The 20,867-nt window shown below is 41.4% G+C and overlaps 1 protein-coding gene across 1 annotated transcript in view; it reads left to right on the top strand.

Moving 5' to 3' along the window:
* Window positions 1-20,867, top strand: part of ABI1 (abl interactor 1) — a gene marked incomplete at its 3' end in the record, with an annotated part of 73,957 nt that overhangs the window by 19,468 nt on the left and 33,622 nt on the right. Inside the window, 1 exon segment of the mRNA XM_079537968.1 lies at window positions 3,372-3,539. Within this exon segment, the coding sequence (XP_079394094.1) occupies window positions 3,372-3,539 (168 nt within the window).

Genomic DNA, 20,867 nt, shown 5'->3' with positions numbered 1-20,867 from the left:
GCCACGTGCTCAGGAGGCAAACTAATTCATTCCTAGCAGGCTTGTTGCAGTGTGTGATCCAGTGAGCTGCTTTCTGACCTTTGTCAAACAGAGCCTGGTCGTTGCTTTCTTACAGGGAATTTCAAGCACAGAAAGTAGGATGGAAGTGGGGAAAAGAGAAGGCAGGCTGGAGAAAAGGTAATAAGAGTATGGACCAGCATGCAAATGCCTGCCTTCTGAAGATGCTTTGCAGTGTGAGCTGATGTGATTTTGGAGGAAGCTGGTACATGTAGCTGCATGCTGTATCAACAAGAAAATGGTGGGAATTAGCTGAGTGAGAAAGCAGGGAGGGCAGATGGCTTGTCCGCTGCACAGACACTGTTCTGCGGATGTGCTTATGTGTGGGTGGTGTTTTGGAGGGGGTGTGGGAAATTGGCAACGCTGCAACTGGTTGCTGAGTGTTAGACAGATTCCTCATTGTTTGGCCTTTGAGGGGTGCTGAACTGAGAAAGCAGTAGGTAAGATTTTGCTCTTCTATTATGGCAATTGCCTGGGTGTAAAGTCAGTTTTGATCACAATAACGTAGTTGTTTTTAGGAAGCATTGCTATACAAGTTTGGACTTGAGAAATATATGTGGTACGTGGTGTGAATGCCATGCTATTTTATCATCTCTGTCCCCTTGGGTTTTAGGAAAAGCAATTTCAGACGGCAGTTTTGCCATTCTGACAGGACTGTTAAGGATAAGCTGGAAATACAGGTTGCTTTTTAAGAGGAAAACTTAAAAAGCTGTGATTGTTTTGATTTAAATAATATTCAGTTTGCTACTAAATGACACTCGAACTTCCTTTCACACTGAGAACTACTGGGGAAGTAATAGTATCTTTAAAGTTATTAATACAAACCATAAAGTAATTCTGAACTGTTGGAAAAACAAATGAGTTGATAGCATATTGTCATCTCCAAATTTGAGTAGTTAACTGATGCTGTACAACTGATGTTGTACTAAAGTATCTAAAGGCATGTGAACATGTTTTATGATCTGTACTATTTCTAGTTTTTGCTTAGAAATGAAAATAGCAGTTCAATAATGCTGGAAATTCCTGCTTCCTCCTGCTGCTGCTCTTGGCTTTTCCCGCTCCACTCTTCATTTCCCGTGCTGTGAAGCTTCTAGCTTGTATCTTGTGGATACCAGCAGTTCTAATTAAACAGTGCTGAAGACTATGGGTCAAACTAGTTCTAATTTAAGCTGTTATTTAAAGTACTGAGCTAAGTTGTCTGAATTATCTATAAAGTTTGAAATATTTCTAATCTAGTAGGACATGAAATACATTATGTATCACAACTGCTCATCTAATCCTGCTGCCGAATTGCTGATTTGGGCAAATAACCAGAATTTTAGGTGTTTAGGCAATTGAGGACAAGGCATTTGCTCAATAAAACAGGAGATTTGTTGTTGTTATTGAAGCTTTCTCATTTGACAACAGCAACAGCGCTGTAGCTTTGTAATCAGTTGGTGTTTGGTTTAATAGTGTTCAGTTAAATCTTTAGTAAAATACCTTGAGTAAAGATTTCATATCCATTCAAACATAGATCTAAAGGTGGAATTATGCTGACTGGCTGTGTCTAGTTCAGTAGAAATTCTACTTCAGCTGTCTCTGAGGCTGCAAGCTGCACTTCCACTGTGCTGAAGGTGGTAGAAGTTCAGTTTGGAACACCTTGTTTTCTGTGGGTGCCAACTCAACACTGCAGGTTGTGATTTTTTTTTTTTTGGTTTTTTTTGGGGGGGTCACTGCTAGTAATGATTTGAAGCTTCAAATGCCTCTTCGGAGAATCTGTGTGCTTTGGGAAGCTTGCCTCTTGAGCTATAGTAGTTAACAGATCCTTCACTGTGAAGGCTTATTTCCAATGAAGTACTTGCTAAAATTTTCCGACATCTAGAAACATCAGTATTCTTTTAAGGTGAAAAGTAGCTTTGTTTGTATTAAGAAATATTAACACTTTTTTCTCTTTTTTGCAGTAGCATGTTCTTAGTCCATGCAGTAGCTGTTTTACCCATTGGCAGCACATTGCATTAAACTGCTTCCTGTTGTTGAAAGTGTCTGTGAATCTATTTGAAGGGCGGCATTGGCTAGAAGTGTTCTATTACATGTCAGAGCACTGCTGGGAACATTGATAATGGATCGAAACAAATCTCCTGGTTTGTGGGAGTGGGGTAGGAATTCATCCTTGTTTTAAAAAGAAATATATCTCTTTAGGAGATAGCATGACATAGCTTGTGTTTCAGTATTTGTTGTGCAGTGAGTTTATGATATATTTGATCAGTTTACCTTCCAGTTTTTTCCTTAAAGCAAGAGAGACAAGAAGGTTTCCTTATTAGTTCCCTTCATACTTAAGGGGCAGATTTAACACTGGTGGATGTTAACCTAAGACACTGAAGAAGCATGAGGTGAGATTCAGGAACAAATGGTAACTGTAACTGGACTGACTGTGGTACAAAGAAATGAAATGCAGGGTGGGTTCTCTGCTCTTCTGTCAACATGTGATGTGGCTTGGCTGCTGCTGGAACTGATGACTGTGGGGCTGATGAGGTGAAAGAAGGCAAGGAATGTATGAAACGTGCACCTTTTGTGGATAAAGGTGAGGGTTGGAATGGGGTCACAGAGGGGTAGAAAAGAACATAAGGCTGTGTGCTGCTGTGGGACACCTCAGGGGAAGGCAGGAGGAGAAGGAGGCTTAGGTGAGCCTTGTTCTGTGTGAGTGGGACCGCAGCAAGGATCTGCTCCTGGAGGTGAGTGGTACCTGAGCAAACAGGGCCAGCAGCAAGCTGGCAGCTGCCAAGGAAGGCTTATTAAGCTTTCACACGAGGAGAGGTAATGTCACAATTGCTGCTCTGCTTCCCCTCTCTCCACTCCTGGGCCGCAGCAGCCTGCACAGCAGGAGGGTTGGCTTTGCAGGCAGCGTGTGTGGTGGGGGACACTGAACTGTGGGAAAATATTTTTCTATATTTAAGTTGTTTGGGCTGTGTGATCTCATAAGAGATGGTGAAAACTGTTTCAATGTTCCTGGGGAATTAGAGGCTTTTCCGGAAATGAAGGATGTGCAGGCAGGCTTTAGAAACCCATTGCTGATAAATCATGTGGTTTTTTTTCTGCTGAATGAATTGCTTCTTGGCATGTAATATTATGGTTAAATAGCTCTCAAATTCTTTATTTCTACTTTTTTATTGAGAATTTTTGAATGTTGATGCAGACTGAGTACTTTGACTGCATAGTCAGATTTTCTCGATTACAGATCCTTCTAAATATAGGTTGTGTTTTTTGTTCCTGTTCTTTCCCCCATCTCGTACCTTTTTCCTGGCCTTAAGCAAACATCTTGTTCTTTTGCTTTACAGGCTCCAGATAAAAGGAAAGCATTAGAAGAGACCAAAGCCTACACAACTCAGTCTCTAGCCAGTGTTGCTTATCAGATCAATGCTCTGGCCAACAATGTACTACAGCTGCTGGACATCCAGGCATCCCAGCTGCGGAGGATGGAGTCCTCCATCAACCATATCTCCCAGGTAATCTTTCTTAATAGAGGTGTTATTTTCCCTCTTGTATTATTGAGAGATGGGTAGTTTATGTTGACTTATTTGAATTCTGTGATTAATGTGATTGAAAATGGTAAGACTTTCTTCTTCTAATATTTATGAAAGCTGCTTTCTAATGATGATTGTGATAGAAATAAAACAGATTCCTTACCAAGAAGTACTGGGACTATATTTGATTTAAAGCAGGAGTTAATTAAGTTCCCAGAATCAGAAGCTGCAGTTGAGAGTGTTAGAGAGGATTTTATTTTCAAAGAAATCCAAATGTTTCATAACTGGAACTCAAAGGATCCAACTCAAAATGTTCTTTAGTGAATTTAAGACCTTTGTCGGTCAGCCAATACTGTGTTAGTAGTACGTGTTAGACTAAATTTCTTAGATTTGAAGAAAAGTGCTCCTCGTGGACTTTGCTGTCTCCCTGTAGAGCCCTGATGACCTCTGTTTATTGCTCTTACACGGTAATCATGGTTTCCAAAAACTTTAAATGGCAGCTCAGCAGTTCCCTGAAAGCTGTCAGCCGGGGGGAGATTCCAGTGCATTCTTTTTTCTGGTAACAAACCTTTCTGAAACACTTGTTGACTCAGTCTGTTAAGACCTATGCAAACTTAAAAGCTCTACTAAATATATAGCAAGTAGTTGTAACTGAAACAGTTTAGTAGGAAGTACAATTGGTGTAAATGAATTTCTTGTTCTGTCAAGTATTGGGAGGTTTTGTGGTGCTAGGTTTAAGGCTACATATGAAGATGTGACTGCATAAAGGACTGAATCAACAAGCCTCACAAGCACTGCATGTTCTGTTACATTGAGCACATCTTTTCCTGTGTGTTTTAGAGCTGCAGTGAATGAAGCAATTATTGTTCAATTTTCATTGGTTCACTGATATGACTAATAGTGAAAAAGCCAAAATGTTTGATACTAGCACAAAAGCTGTTAACCCTCTGTACTATTTGCTGCTTGAACTGAAGGCACTGTGCTGAAAGCTGTTGAGTCACCTGATACATGAACTGTTTGCTAAAGACTGTGAACAATCAGTGCTTTGTAGAGCTTTGAGGCAGTGTTTAGCAAGGTCATTCATAGTTTCTGCTCCTGGTTGGTCTTTCCTGAAATGAATTCTTGCTTATAAATGAACTTCGGGTACTAATTTGTGGAGCTAAACTAGATATGGATAACGTATGCGTATTGGCTCAGCTGTTTGCTTTCAAGTGTTTTTTTTTTTTTTTTTTTTTTTTTAAGATATGCAGTTGAAACATTTGATCAATCTGCCGTGCAGTTGTTTGAATGACTGGTTCTAAATTCTCTGAAGTTTCCAGAGTGTCGTCTTTTCCCCTTGCTTGTATCAATCATGAATATTTCCATGTCTCTGAAGCATGGGAGGATGAATGTATTTTCAAAACAGAATTCTTTTCCATGGAAGAAGTATTGCCTAGAAACACAGATCTGAGGCACTGCCAGTCAGCTACTCAATTCTGGGTCTTGCAATACAGAGCAGATACCAATGGGATAAGGTACAATTTGCTAAAAAATATTTCTGGTAATGAGAACTGTGGAAGAAAATCCTGTGGTTCTTTTAATTTGCAGTCAGTTTGTGTTTCCCTGCCACCTCTGTCGCTCAGTTCTGATGTGCAATTTCAGTTCTCCGTGCATGTTTTCCAGAATGAGTCTAGTCTAAATGACTGGACAAGCTAATCTTGACTAGTAGGCACTTGACATTTCTCATAGCTACGTACCTTCTTCAGTGGAAAAAATACTCAGGAAAAGTTAAATGGAGTGGTGTGTTCTGTTCTTGCTACTGAAACTTAATTGTACAGATGGAAAAATGACTTGTTTTCATTGGAAAAAATGAATTCAACTTCATTTTATTTTTTACTGAGAACAAACAAGCTTCACATGAAAAAATCATTCAGGGATGAAGGAACACTGCAGTGAGCAGTTCCAGGAAAGGCTTCTGCTCTGGCTGCTGCATAGAAGCTAGACCAGCTGCATCTTTATCTTCTGCAGTTATAGTTGTCTTTCCGCTGTAACCTGTGGGTCTGAGGTGGCCTGCACAGAACTACTTACTATGTCCACAATACAGAGCTTTGCACAAACAGCTCAGCTGTTAAATCCTTAGTATTGACTTTCAGCTTTTCCAGACTGTTCAGACATGGCAGAGCAGAGACTTGATTACTGCTGTGGAGAAATTGGCAAACCCTTCTGGTATATGAGAGCCTACTCATCCCGTTAGGCAGGATTTTAGGGAAAAGATAGCAAGTCTATATTTTAGACCATCTTGAGCTTCAAGGCTTTACTGAGGGCATTAAGGTGTGTGTGTGTGTGTGTGTATATATATACATATCTATATACATATCTATATATATCTATATATCTCTCCAGGCCTCTGTACTACAAGTTTTCTGCTGCAGCCACAGTTACATCACATATTTCTGTCAGTTCCTGTTTGAGGTTTTAGTTTGGCTGTTCTGAAGACAAAAACATACTCAGAAGATTTCAGGAGTTGTTCAGCTGGTTGTGATGTAGGATGTGAAGGCAGATCCGTGCTGTGATGTGCCCTCAACACTCCCTGCGGAACAATGGTAAAATGGCAGTGGAGGAAAGACCTGGAGCCCCCTGTCACTTTCCTACCCACAGATGCTAGATTGTAACAGAGCAGGGCTTTGTTTGGGTATAGCTTATTACTTTCAGAAGGAGTTACAAAAAAGCAATTTTCCTTAGTCTGAACAGCAATAGCTTAGTGTTTGCTTTTAGTGTCTGAAATGTGAGGTATTTGGAATAGGTGCTATTTTCTTTCATAGAGAAGATGAATGAAAGCATAGACTGGACAGTGATGGAGTGAAACGGTGGCTGAGGGTCAGCCTGAAGTGGGAGATGGCAGGAAGGACCTCGAGCATCAAGGTGGGACAAGAATGAGGACCTTAGCATTTGGCATATGCTGTTTCTTAGGTGTTGGGCAATTCAGGTGTTGAATAAACCAATAATTTTTCATGTTGCTGGATGGAGTTAAACAGGACATCGTGCACTTGTGCTCTGAATGCAGTTTGTGCTTCGTTATGGTTACTTTTTGTGTATTAAACGAGTTTAAGCAGTAGACTAGGAACTTATGTTTGTTTGTTTCATTCTTGCATGGATCCCTGAATCCGTGAGTTAATACTTTGATAAATAAATCCTGTTGCATCTTTCTTTTTGCTCTGAAAATTAATGTCTTTTAGCAGAGGAGTTAAAAATTCAGCTCTTCCTAGCTTAAACATTTGACAAGGAAAACCTGCCTCTCTAGAAATTTGGGCCTATGTTTTTTTTGCTCTTTTGACTTGCATTGTCTTGGTGGTTCCCCTTCTTCCTCTCGGAAATGAGAGCTAACTTAGGGAAATGTGCTTTAAGATACATTTTTGCTCGTTCATTTCCATGGACTTGAAGTGAATGAAGATGAGACAGTTGTCAGAGGAGGAAGGTTGACAAGGGACATTCTTATTTACAGTGCCAAAACTGGAAAATGTAACTGATCAGCACTTGCATTTATGTCTGAGCAGCTGCAGTACTGGATGTAGAACTGCTCCTTTTTTAAGGGATGATGTTTTGTACCAGGAGGCACTTGCACCCCTTAAAACGTTAAATTCTCTTCTGCATCTGAAGCTGTTCTCTAATGCAAAATAAGAGCTGTTACAGAAAAATGTTCTCAAAGTGTACATTTCAATAGGAAAATATACATGCATCTTTTGTCACTGCTAAAAGTTAGAAGCTTTTGTAACTAAGACAATCACTTAACTAGTTTAGGAGAATCTTGCTGTCACTCCCTCATGTCTAATACAAGCATTGCGTGCAAGCAGAAAGCCAAATGCCTTTTGTACAGTATGGCTCTCTGGCTGAAGGCAATGGCAATCCTTCCGTACACAGCTATTACCTTTTCTCACATTTCTGAACTTTACAGATGGAGACATCTGTCCTCATCTGCAAAGTAGCGGGACGTTTTCCATTGAGCAGGTAACCAGTGAAGACCAATGTGGATGAGGCTTCAGAGAAGATCTGCCGGAGATCTTCTGAGGTGTGAAGGGGTGAGCTTCTAAGCAGCAGCGCGTTGAGAGCAGGCTGGCTTGTCTTTGATTCCAGGAAAAAAAGAATATGATAGGTCTTAGCTGCTCAGCAGGTCTTCACTGTTTGAAGAGAGTGATACAGTGCTACATGTGATGGGGATTCTTATTTAGTTTATGAGAAGGAGCTTTTCCTGAGTCTGTGTATGCCGATCTTGGGTTAATGTGGTACCACATGCAAGGGTTGTGGCGTACAGTCACAGCACAGTTCATATTTGAAAGCCACAAAGTAGAAAGAGGGTAGAAAATGCAGTGAATCATCTGCTGATGAATGTTGAATGTTGTGCCTGGGAACAAGCAGTTATGTAAATACTCTGGTATTCCTATGGGAGATACTCACCAGATCCTCTTGGTGACAACTGTGGTTCCAAGGAGCAACTTTTACCATGAAACTACCTCTTTAAAAGGAAATGGGTTGCTTAATGTTCTGGTTTTGCTCTCTAACATGACGAGCATATGGGCTGAATAATGATTGGACTGTTATGTGGGAAGAAAATTAGTCAGATCTAGAACGTGGCTGGATGCTGCTAACAAGCAGGGTCAATATTGCATTGTTCAGAGTAGTCTCTGGAGACCACTTGGAACATAAATTATGTCCTTGGCAAATCTGGGATAATTCTTAAGTTAGCAAAGTTGGTTTGCATGCTGAATGATGGCACTTCAGTGCAGAGAAACCATGAGAACTGAGTCAGCAAAAATCTCAGGAAAGCCAGTGGGGTGCAGGGCCTGCACCTGAGGATCCATTGGTTTGTACAGGCTGGGAGGGCTGAGTGAGTCCTGGAAAGGAGCAGCTGTTCCGAAGGATGCTATGCTGGGAGAGGGAAATGGCAGCATGGGGCTGACTTGGAAAGAGTACAGCTGAAGGGCAGGGGCTGTCATCAGCTCTGCAATGAGAAGGCTTCACCTGGAATGCTGTGTTCAGATTTGTCATTGTTCAAGAGAGCCGTAGGGGAAACTGGAGAGAGTGCCAACAGTGAACTACTGAGATGGTCAGAGGCATGAAGCTACAAAGGGAGGCTGAGGACATTGTTCAGTCTGATAAAGAGGAAGCTAAACAGTGACACAGTGGTGTAGCCATCAGCTGCTTGAGTCTGGCTCTGTCACCTCTGTAGTTAGCCTCTCCTCAAGTGGCAGTGCAGAAAGAAGCAGGTTCTGACATGGAGCTTTTCATTATGGAAGGTGGTTCAGCACAAGTTACTCAGAGACGCAACTCCTTCCAGCGTTCCACTGCAGTAGCTGGGTTGACCCTAAAATCTGACTTGTCTTTGCAAGGTACATCAAAAGCTATAGGACCTAAATAGTGATGGACAAGGGTGAAGATAGCTCAGGGAAAAAACACCACTCCATGTTTGCAAATCTTGTTAGCTCTGGTTCCATACAAACTTTCCCTGCCACACATCCAAAAGTGCATGAGGAGACCAAACTGTTTTTGCAGGAACCAGAACAGCATCTAATGTATACATTAGTAAGATAATTTCTTATCTCTCATTCTCTTGAACTGCCTTTGCTTGTCAACAGACAAATATTCCAAATATGGTGAAGAATCTTGTACCTTTTGTTTAAATTAACCTTGCCTTGGGTGGCATTTCCTCTCCTAATAAAGTGCTGACTATCTCCGTGGCCTTTGCTTCACATCCTGTTCTTCCTGTACTCTGTAATATAAGCCAAGGCTCCCAGAAGCTGCTGCAGCTCAGTTGTGCTGTGCTTGCTCTACTTATCTGTCTGCTTATGAAAATTGTTAAATACAATGTGTAAGGGTTGCCTTGATAGCTGTTCTGTTGAGGAATTCTCCATGACCACTAATGAATACACACAGAATCTGTAACTCCTTTGCAGCTCAACCGATGAGGTTCTCTTTGTTTTTTAAATAAAATAACTATAATGGGATTTTAAAAATCATTTGCTGTTATGAAAGAGCAACCCTAACTGTCAGCCCTTCTGTGCTGACCGCCGCCTCAGTGACTCCCATAGGGCAGCTGCTTTGATGAAGAAGGAATTGAGTCAGAAACTTTTGTTTCCTCTCATTCTTTATTCCCACCTGTTTTTTTTTTTTTGAATGCTGAGTGTGATGCTGGGGAATAGGAGAGCTTGCTAACTGTAATGGCTGGTCACTGCAGTGGAATATCCTTCCTAGTCATTCCCATTCCACACTCTGGTAGAAGCATATTCTAAAATGACAATTTCCATTATCTTGTAGACTGCCAAAACTTCTTTTCTGCTGGATGGACATTTAGCTGTGAGCTTTAGATACCTCATTAAATACTGAATTAAGAGGTCTGATGCAGCTTCGTATTTTCTGAAATCAAAGCAAAAATCCAGTGGCTGCAGACTTGACCCTGGAAGGCTTTTTCTGATGGTTTTGTTCAACAAACAAGTCAAAGATGTTTGTGCAATCATTTTTTAATGAAAGCCTCTTATATCTGGAAGATATATCACATAAATGAAATATGTCACTAACCTGCTGTAAGGTCACTTATTAGACTTCAAGAATCTCTTTCTTCTTCAGATGTGTCTGATTAGGTAGCTGACCAAAATTAATTTTCCATTGCAAGTCTCTGTAAACAGTCAGTCTTTATGTGAATAACTTTTTCTTCCCCATTGAATTAGGACTTATCTCTGTCAGTACTTTAGTGGCATAAGTGCAAAGAAAATGGAAGGGATGCAGTGCTGGATGCAAGAACATTGTGTAATACAGCAGCAGGTAACCAGCTGCCAAAGCATTAATGGTCACCATATCTGTGCTGTCCAATGCAGCTATCTGGAAAGTTCTTTTTGTTTTTGTAGCTGGGTAGCATTATAGTTGAGCTGACTATATTTAGGGAAAGAGAGAAAAAGAAGGTATGAAGGCTGTATTGCAGAACTGGCATCTTGATTATGTTGTGTTACTGAAACTACTCTTCCTGATGAGGCATGGGGTTTGTGGTTGGGCTTACGCAGCTCAGGCAGGAATCACTGAGTGCTTTCTGCTGGCTGGTTTTATTTGGGGCGTATGTAACTGCTTAGTTCATGTTGATCTGCAGAAAGAGAGCTAGGTAGTGTTTTACATGAGTATTTTATAAGCTGGTAGTAACACTCTGACACCCTTTATAGTGCTTCTGGTTTGACTTTGTTGTTTCATAGCAGCCTCTAGGGAGCCATTCCTGTATCAGTTGTGCATGTCTAGTAAACCTTTGCAGTTCAGTTCATGGGAGGTGTGTGAATGACGAATTAGCTGCTGTTTTAATGCTGGGACAGTTATATTGTTATGTCATAACTTTGAAAAAAAGATGTAAGAAGCGTGGGATTCTGTCAAACTGTTCATCTTAACAAACACTTGTCATGTGGCTGCTGTGCCCAAGTGTGTGTGTCCCTTTCCCAGCACCACTGCGACAGAATAAGCTTGTGCATGGCTGAGCCATGCTGAGTGCAAAGTGTTTCTTTCATGTGCAGGAAAAGAAGTGTGTAAGAAGCTGTATGTATGCATATGTTTTATAGTAAAACAGCTACATGTATATAGATTTCCATGAATGTTGTTTTCAGAACCACGTATTCCACTAGAGAGCCTGGATTCTTAACTGATCTACTGCCAGTGCCATGACAGAAAGGGGAATGAGCAGGGGGAATAAATTCTGGGTTGGTTTGGCTAAATTTTGTGCTGTAGATAATATAATAGGATTTTGTTGTGGGTGGTTTTTTTTTTTTTTTTTTTTTTTTTGAGAAAAGTAGTAATATGTTTTGTACTAATACAGTTTAAGTGACAACTAGTGGACGTAGTGATTTGCCTTTTCAGCCATTTCCACTTGGAATGCTGGCTGTGTGTGTAGAACCATAACCACCATAAAAGTATTCCTGCATCTTTGTCAGTCTTGAAAAATAAATTGCTGAATCTGTCATTTTCCCTTCTAATCTTTGTTTCTGGTTCCAGCAAACCATTTCATTAAGAACAATGACTAGTTATATTGCATGGGCAGTGAAATGTATATAGTACAGAACCATGGGATCACAGAACTTTATATTTTGTTTCCTCTTTGAGAAACAACAACAACAAAAAAAGAAGAATGGCATTTTCCTGAATAAACCCTTTTATGAAAGTATAGTGGTTCTGTAGCTTTACCTGTTTGTGCCTAAAAGCATTTGTTTCTTCCCCTTGCATGTTGTCTTGGGATGGTTTTTACTTACAGGTATGTGCAGGGCAGCCCAGTGGAGGAGTCTGAATACAGCTTGTGATTTCTCCAACTCGCTTCTCTGTTCTTGCTTGTCATGGGAAATAATGTTTTGTCAACCAATTGTAGATTTGACCTTCTTATGCTATCTGAAATTTCTGTATGTGGCACAAACAGGAGTAAGAAGGGTGTGAGTAAAAGCTGTGATATCTCTGCACAATGTGAAAACAGGGTAGGGACCTTACCGGGATCCTTAGAGGCATCTTGATGGAAATTGCAAAACATGCCAGTGCTTCACAAAAGGTCAAGTGAGCCATCTTTTGAAAATATAAGTACAATGAAGTGTTGATCAGTGACTGAAGGAAAATTCTCCGTGTCTTAGTTGTTTTGTGGTTTTTTTTCCTTAAAGTTGAACAAGGTTCAAAACTATGCTGGATAAGAATATAGGATAAGCCTTCAAGCCATAAATCAACCTTTATCTGATTGGGTAGAGGATAAACGTCATCTTTGGGAAGCTGATCCTTCATTGTCCATTTATAGGATTTCCTTGCATGTGTTGTTAAGATAAGGGGCAAAATGCAGCAGTGGCTAGATGTATTGCAGGACTAAATGGGATGAGTTGTTCTGTAGGCAAAACTTGTCTCCTAAACTAGGCTAAAAAAGGTGTTGCTGAAGTTTTTGAGCCATGTTTGTGTTTTTGCTAAGAGCTGATGGGTAGTGTATACTAAATCGATAACACAGCACCTTGTGGATGAACAAATTGTTAATTCCTCTTCATTTAAAGAATTGCTATCTAAACTTCTATGTTGAATGAAAAGAAAAACTAAGAATTACTGAAGTTGTGCTGTTGGCTTGCATGTGTATCTTGGCAGGTAAATCATGGCATTTGAGGGCAGATGCCTGGTAGCAATGTTGCATTACTCCAGTGCTACAGCTCAGGGCACTGTTGACTGACAGCGCTGATGGGTGAGTCACTGAAGCAGTTGAGGACAATCTCTCTTTGGGAGGTGCAGCCTGTAAGTCATACGAAGATGACAAATTTCTGGATGTAATTACAGGCCATTAAGGTAAAGTCCAGTCAAACAGCCTGAAACAAATTAGGCTTTTTCAACTACATAATCTTAGCGGTACCACTATGTTTGGATTTCATTTCTTCCTATATCCTAAGTTGCACGTTGAAACAACAGTGTCACTCATAGCTTTATCAGCCTTTAACCTGATGGGAGAAAAACCATCCTTTGTTTTTCTATTATTTATTTGTCTGGATGAGGAGCTATGAGATATGGTTTAGTAGCTTGTGGTAGCAGTGATAATGGGTGGACAGTTGGATTAGATGATCTTGTAGGTCCTTTGTAACCCTGTGATTCTATTTTTCTCTCCACACACCGAGGATGCTCTACTCACTTTTGTATCAGTATCTTAGTCTCCTTCTAAATTGATGTAATTCACTGTATCTGTTTCTGCAGTATGTGAATGACATCCATCCATGTGACCTGTAGACATGTCCATCAGTGCTTTGCTTTAATGGTAAGAAGACAGCTGAGCACAGACATACTTATCCTTCATTTATTAGTTTTGAAGCATCCCCATTGTAATAGGTTTAGAGCTACTCAGGCATCTGGATATTTAAAAAGGTGGTAGAATCTTCTGGTTCATGGTCTTTTTGTTAATGTTTTTTTCCTTTCCTCAGTACAACCTGTGGCGCACTAACAAATAACAAGTCTTCAGGAAATGGAAGTTGGTTCCTGAAAGCTCTCTCTGAGAAAAATTCAACTTCAATCACCTGGCATTTTCCTGCTTTAAGTATTCCTCTCACTGTGTAGCAAGCCTCATGGCTGGCAGAGAAGATATCAAGCTTCAATCCCATTTCACTTGTTTCTTGCTTTTAGACATCCAGACTTGGAAGCAAGAGGAGCTTGATGAGACCAGAGCTCCAAGTTATTTCATCTTCTTTTCAAAGAACTGATGTTATCTCTCAACATCTTAATGGAAGTGTATTCCTCTGGGCTGCATTAAAAGTGTAGCTCTTCAGCCAATGTAGGAGTCCTTTGGAGATGCCCTCTAGTGCTGTCTGAATTATTTGGAATAAATGTACCTAACATTTATTCTTTTTGCTAAGTACAAGAAAAACATCTCACATGAATAACAGCCTTTAAAAAATGTTTTCGTGAAGTAAAATTGAGAGAATGCTGCTGTTTGCTATTAGGTAGTGACTGGTCACCTATTTCTGTATTAGTCAAAAGCATTATTTAATTAGTAGAATAAAAAATATGGTGTGAAATTTCCCAAATGCACGTTTAGGAAGCAGAGGTTCTGCAAATAATTACTTAAGAAAATGTCCTATATGAACTGTCTACAGATTTGAATAAAGGTTTAAATTCTCTTTCTGTGTGCTGTTCCCCTCTTACCCATTTGCCTGTTTTTCTTCATCATCACAGTTTTTAAAAACAAATGCATAGGTGTTGTTTAAAGTATCTATATCCTTCTGGGAATAAACACAGGCTGCAATGCTGGCTAGATATACATAACTTAAATCCAAAGAGTACATTGACCTCAAGAAAATCAGGATTTACTGAAACAATGCGGAGGAGACAGGCTACAGAAGTTTGCACAGCTGTCTTTCTGTGATCTATTAAATTACATCCTGATGTATTCCCTTATCTCACAGGCAAACATTTCACTCTCAGCACTGCATCCCTCCCAGTTCAGGTAAGTGTAGCAGCATGGTGTCCCCAGCTGCTTTGTTGGATAGTTGCAGAAGTTGAGTAGCTCTTGTGTGTGTGCTGAGCCATATGCTATTGCCCAGGTCAAAGGCCAGTTATGCATGAGTGCTCAGTGCTGGGAGGCTTTCTTTTGAAATGTTGGTGTGGCTTGTAACCTACCACAGCAATGGGAATACCTTTACAGAGCACCAGCATTCCTTCCTCAGCTGGCTTTTAACAGTCCCCTGGTCAGCATCTGTATAGTGTTTTTGCCGAAGGTGTCACTGAAGATATGTCCCATCTGATTTTTTTTTTTTTCCCCTACTATTTTATTCTGCAAGGCAGGGTTTTGTTGTCTCTGTCCCTTTCCCTCACCTCAGCATGGGGTCAGTTATCCTCAAGACAAGGTTATGAAAACTACACACTGCCTTTCTTCTGCAGACTGTGTTCAATTTGTCACTTCCAAAGGTATTTTTCTTCTTCTTGAGTGTCTGCAGTCAAGTTAAATCTCTATGCCAGTGACTGCATGGTGGAATGTCTAATTGCCTGCCCAGTTGTTGAGAATTTCTGATTGATTTGACAAATAGATGCAGTGTAATAATGCTGGGATAGCACGTTCAGCACGGGGCCACAGCGTTGATGCCCTCTGTGCCTGCACACATCTTGTCTTGAACCACTGCCTGGTTTTAGCTTCTGTCTATGTGCATGAAAAATCTGTGCCATGATAGCAAGCTGAAAGCATGTGAGAGATGGTCCCAGAGAAGGGGAAAGGTGTTGATGTGGGTTCCTCTTTGCTAGGATCTGCCACAGTGCTGTACCTTTAGAGACATTTTGACTGGAGAAGGTTATCACTCAGTATGCAGTGAACGCTGTGTGTGAATGCTGTAAAGGCATGTGGATGTTCGCAGCATAATAACAGTGGTGTTTCATATCGGTGGTGGCCAAGAGTAGGAGACTGGGGGAATCCACCTACAGAAACTGCGTGTAACTCCATAGCAACAGCATATAACTTCCTCTTCATGTTGCTTGTAAATTAAAATGGCAATGGAGAAGTGCAGCAGCCTTAGTAATTCCATCTCTGCCCTACCCCCCCTTCAAACTGTTAAATGTCATACATGCATGTGACTTGGTTATCTGTCTTCTGCTTTTACTTAATATATCCCAAATTACAAGAAGCCTGTATGACTCAGTCCAAAATTGTTACTGCTGTTTTATAATACATGTAAGGGGATTTTTAATTCTCTTTTTCTAGAATGTCTTAATACATTATGGAGAGTGGGATGTCAGAAGAAGTTTAATAGAACCATAGAATGGTTTGGATTGGAAGGATCCTTAAAGATCATACAGTTTCACTTCCCTTCTGTGGGCAGGGTTGCAACCTGCTAGATCAAGCTGCCCAGGGCTCCATCCAACCCAGCCTTGAATGCCTCCAGGGATGGGGCATCCGCAGCTTCTCTTGGCAGCCTGTGTCAGGGCCTCACCACCTTCTTGAGTAAGAAATTTCCTCCTAATTCATAATCTGAATCTCCCGTCCTTCAGTTTGAAGCCATTCCCCCTTGTCCTGTGCCTATCTGCCCATGTAAAAAGTAGGTCTTTCTCCTGTTAATGAGCTCCCTTTTAGGTACTGGAAGGCTGCATTAAGGTTTCCACAGAGCCTTCTCTTCATTGCTAAACAAACCCAGCTTTCCTTAGTCTGTCCCTGTATGAGATGTGCTCCAGCCCTCTGATTGTCTTTGCAGCCCTCTTCTGAACCTAGCCCAACAGTTTCATATCTTTCTTGTGAAGGGGTGCAGGCCTGGACACAGTCCTCCAGATAGAGCCTTACGAGGGCAGAGCAGAGGGAAATAATCACTTCCCTTGCCCTACTGCCACTCTTCATTTGATGCAGCCCAGGATACAGTTGGCCATCCAAGTTGCAAGTGCATCCTGCTGGCTCATAACAAGCTTGTCCACCAGAACCCACTGCAGGGCTGCTCTCAATTAGTTCTTCTCCCAGTCTCTACACATATCTGGGATTGCCCTGACCGAAGTGCAACACTTGGCCTTGTTGAATCTCATTACATTCATATCAGCCTGCTTTTCAAACCTGTCCAGATGAAGTTTGAGTTGGGTGATGTTCAAGATATTCCCAAGCATATGGTTTGTCCTCTGTTATAGCTCCTGGAGACGGGGTTGTTTACTGAAGGGGTTTGAGAAAGGGAAGACTGGATTAGAAAGTTGAACTCTTGCTTCGAAACCAAATTAGAACAAAAAAGTAAGAGCTTATCAGATCCAGTTAGGATGTTAGTGGCAACAAAGCTCTTTTTGTTGCAGTAATCCTATAGAAGGCAGAAGGCAGGAAGTTAACTGCAATGTAAAATAAATATACTGAGAACTTTAAAGTGAAATCTGTAGTGGGTAACGGCTTCTTCAGCTGTCTTATCTTATTACAGTACTCACCAGTACTGGGTGTGAGAGAAAACTGGCTATTGCTGGTTATCTTCCCATCAAAGGGTCATAGAATCATAGAATGGCCTGGGTTGAAAAGGACCATAAGGATAATCTAGTTTCAAGCCCCCTTGCTATATGCAGGGTAGCCAACTACTGGAACTAGAGTCATCTCACAGTTCTGCAGTAAAGTTGCTTGCTTCCTACAAAATCTTTAAAAAAAAAAAAACCATCAGTCTTCTCATAAGCACACAAAGGTTGAAGAAAGAGGAAAAAATCATATGTGGTAAACTGTGTCTATGGTGGAGATACTGCAGCTGGCTGATGACCATTTAATTAATACTGATGAGTTCCTCTTGGCGCAGTGCTGGTGCACCTAAAAACCAGCAGGTTTCCCACAGAATTGTATTATTGCCATTTAGTGAAGTAAAATCAAAGAGATTTAGAGATAGTATTGTTCATTGGATGATTTGTAATCAAAACTATGTCTGCAGGTGGCTAAAGGGTGCTCTTTGTCATTTCCACTTACATTGCTTCTATTTAATGGCTTAAGGAAATAGTCTGTCCCAGGACTATCTTAGACACCTTATAAGCTCTGAATTAACTTCTGGATTTTGGGCGAGGGGAGAGAAAGGTGGCTTTTATGTGGGAAATTTGTTATTCTCCTGTCTCCTTCTCTGGAGATGTCTCCTTCTCTGGAGATGTTCAAGACCTGCCTGGATGCCTACCTGTGCGACCTGGTGTAGGGAACCTGCTTTGGCAGGGGGGTTGGACTCGATGATCTCTGGAGGTCCCTTCCAACCCCTACAATTCTGTGATTCTGTGATTCTATTCTTTAGCGTCAAGATTGTTTTGAGATGCACAGTAAATGTCCTCTCCTAACTACATAACATACCTTTGTATTTGGAGAATCTTTTGGCTGTTAGAGGTGATGAACTAGAACATAGTCATTAAACTGAGGATGTGTTAAGTTACTTTTTCAGTTTTTCTCCTTAAATCTTGAAACCTCAGGTTAAAAATAAACATGGGGGACTGGCTTTTTTTCTTTAGACATGAACATTCTGGCTTGTCACCCTGACTGTATCAGTTCCTTTCCTCTGACAAACTTTCAGAAAGTTCAGACTCATTCTGTTGAGTTTATTTTTTATAGGCTTTTTTTAGATGGTTTCCTTTTCAGCCACCTGCAGTGCACTTTGCAGTGGCACATGTTCATCTCCTGTAATGTTGCTTTTTTTGGCACACAAAATGCTTTTCATTTGACATACAATTTTGTTCAACTCCCATGGTGGTTCTTTAGTGACTCCAAACTACTGAAGAAGCTTTTTAATTTTCCCTTTCTGTCCTTGTGCTTTTCTTCACTCGAGAACATATTTAGATTTGTATGTTTTGTTTAATTCTAGACAAGCGTATTGCTTCCACTAAGGAAAAATGAGACTCATTCAGCCACTTCAAAATTCTGAAATTCTCGTATGGAAGTTTGCATATGCATATTTTTCTTCTGTTTTGTGGTTTTGCTTTTTTTTTTTTTAAATGAACCTACTCATGCATGCATATCTTGAGTACTACCCAATAAAAATGCAATTCAAAATGACAGAGATCTAGTTTCAGGTACTGAAATACACTTGTGTGCACTGTTGGGATTTTGACCTTGCATAATCAAAAGCATTTATCTGCTTTTTGTGCTATTTAAGACTGAATACAAAGCTACCATACTATGACTGCACATCTCAACTGTTGTTCTGTCAAAATCAATCAAAGTAGGATTGCACACTTGAAACACTTCTCTTTTGAAGTGTCTTCTATTTTAAAAAACACTTTTAATCAGCAGATTTTTTGCATTTTTGGCTTGTTTTCATACGTAATTAGTAAGTCATTGGTTCAATTTATGTAGTTTTTCTCTGGAAACTTGTATTGGCAATGCAACTGGTGTTAACCATTAAAATGTCTGCTCAGCTCACTTCATAGACCATCTCTTCTCCTCTAGTGAGCTATGGATGGATGTACCTTCATAGTTTCCTTATCAGAATCTCATCTTGGTGAAAGGAGGCCAAGCATAGCAGAAGACGGCATTATCCTTCACAGATATCATAGAATCATAAGGTTGGGAAGGACCTACAAGATCATCCAGTCCAACCATCCTCCTGTCACCATTACTATCCACTAAGCTACTGAACCATATCTCGTATTTGTTTGTCAGAGAGCGCGAAACTCCAGTGGATAGCTAGAAGTTGTTCGTTTGTCACAATCGGTGGTTTTGATCTGGTGGAACTGGGTGGGTGCTTCCTGTCATGCATCACTTGTGGTGTGTGCTCAGCCCCAGCTGAATCCCCAGCAGACCCTGGGAAGCCTGTTCTAGATTGATGGCGGCTTTTGTTAGAACAGGGAGGAAATGATACCATGCAAACTGCTGCTATCTTCCCTACTTCTGACTTTTGCTGATGAAAAGCCAGACAGAAGGCACTGCAAAACATTCTCCCTCTTTCCCTCTATGTGTGTCCTCCCATAGAGATGTATGTAAGTGGTGTATTTTTTCTACCTGTTATACCCAGGTTCTTGAAGAGAGTTGAACATTCAGTTCAATGTAGAGGGCCAAAAAAGGTAGCTAGAAGTAGAATCATAGAATATCCTGAATTGGCAAGGACACACAAGGATTTTGTTGAGTCCAATCCTGGCTTCAAATCAGACTGTATGTCTGCGAGCAGTGCCCAGGTACTCCAACACTCAGGCCCCACAGCCCTGTGCAGCCCGTTCCGTGCCTACCGCCCTCTGGTGCAGAACCATTCCCTGAGCCGAGCTGCCCTCCCCTCACACAGCTCCATGCCGTTCCCTCAGCCCTGTCGCTGTCACACAGAGCAGAGCTCAGCGCTGCCCTCCGCTCCCTGTGAGGAGCTGCAGCCGCCATCAGGCCACCTCTCAGCTCCTCTGCTCTGGGCTGAGCACAGCCAGGCACCTCAGCTGCTCCTCACGCATCTTGTCCTCCAGACCTTTCACCATCTTTGTATCCTTTCCTTGAACACTTTCTAATAATTTTATGTTCTTTTCATACTGTGGTGCTCGATGCTGCATGCAGTAGTCAAGGTGAGGTTGCAGCAGTGTGTTATTGAGTGGGACAGTTACTTCCATTGACTGTCTAGCAATGCTGTGCTTGATGCACTTCAGAATACAGCTGTCTTGCTGTCTGTATGCATTTGGTATGCTCAAATGGTTAAAATAAACTTTGGTTTGACAGAGCATTGAAAGTATGATCTGTAGCTCACTTAGGCAGTTACACTAGCAATTTAAACTTGATGGAAGCTGTTTGACAGAAACCTTTGATATCTTTGTTGCTGTGTTTCACTGTGCTCACAGTGGCAGCTGTGCAACATTGCCCCTACCCATGCCCAGCCAAGCCCCATGTCTGTGCCCAGTCTTGGTGCAGTGCAGGCGGCAGCCCTGAAGCTGGCCTGAGCTGCCAGACAGCTTTCTTGGAGCAGCACGGGAAGTCTGGCAGAGCCAGAAATAGAGCTTCCATCTGCTGTTCCCCAGGCTCTTGCTCCCAGCCGCAGACCCGTCCCACCTCTTCCCTTTGCTCGGGTAACATCCCAGCAGACAGCCGCCTCCTGTGCTCAGGGCCAGCTGGTTCTGCAGCATTGCCTGACCGCCATACTCCAGATGTTTGACGTTCCATTTCCCCATACTTCTGTGAACTTCAGCAAAGTGCTGCTGGCATTTTACCAATGCAGCAGGGGAGGAGGGAGGACTGTTGCCTTAACCATTTTCTTTCCATAACAAAGGTCTATACAGAGCTGCTAAAACGTCTTCCTCTTCAAGACGTTGCCATCTGACAGTCTTCCTTCCCACGTCTCTCTCCTTGTTCCCAGATATGCTCTGCGGATCTCCCCGCTCGGTGATGACATCCTCTTCCTCTCACCTGGGGAAGATAGAGTGGGGAGTACAAATGTGTAGAGG

This window comes from Tetrao urogallus, assembly GCF_951394365.1.
Source record: "Tetrao urogallus genome assembly, chromosome: 7".
Lineage (NCBI taxonomy): Eukaryota > Metazoa > Chordata > Aves > Galliformes > Phasianidae > Tetrao > Tetrao urogallus.
The sequence above is the reverse complement of the archived record's forward strand: the minus strand, read 5'-3'. Positions and strand labels throughout refer to the sequence as shown.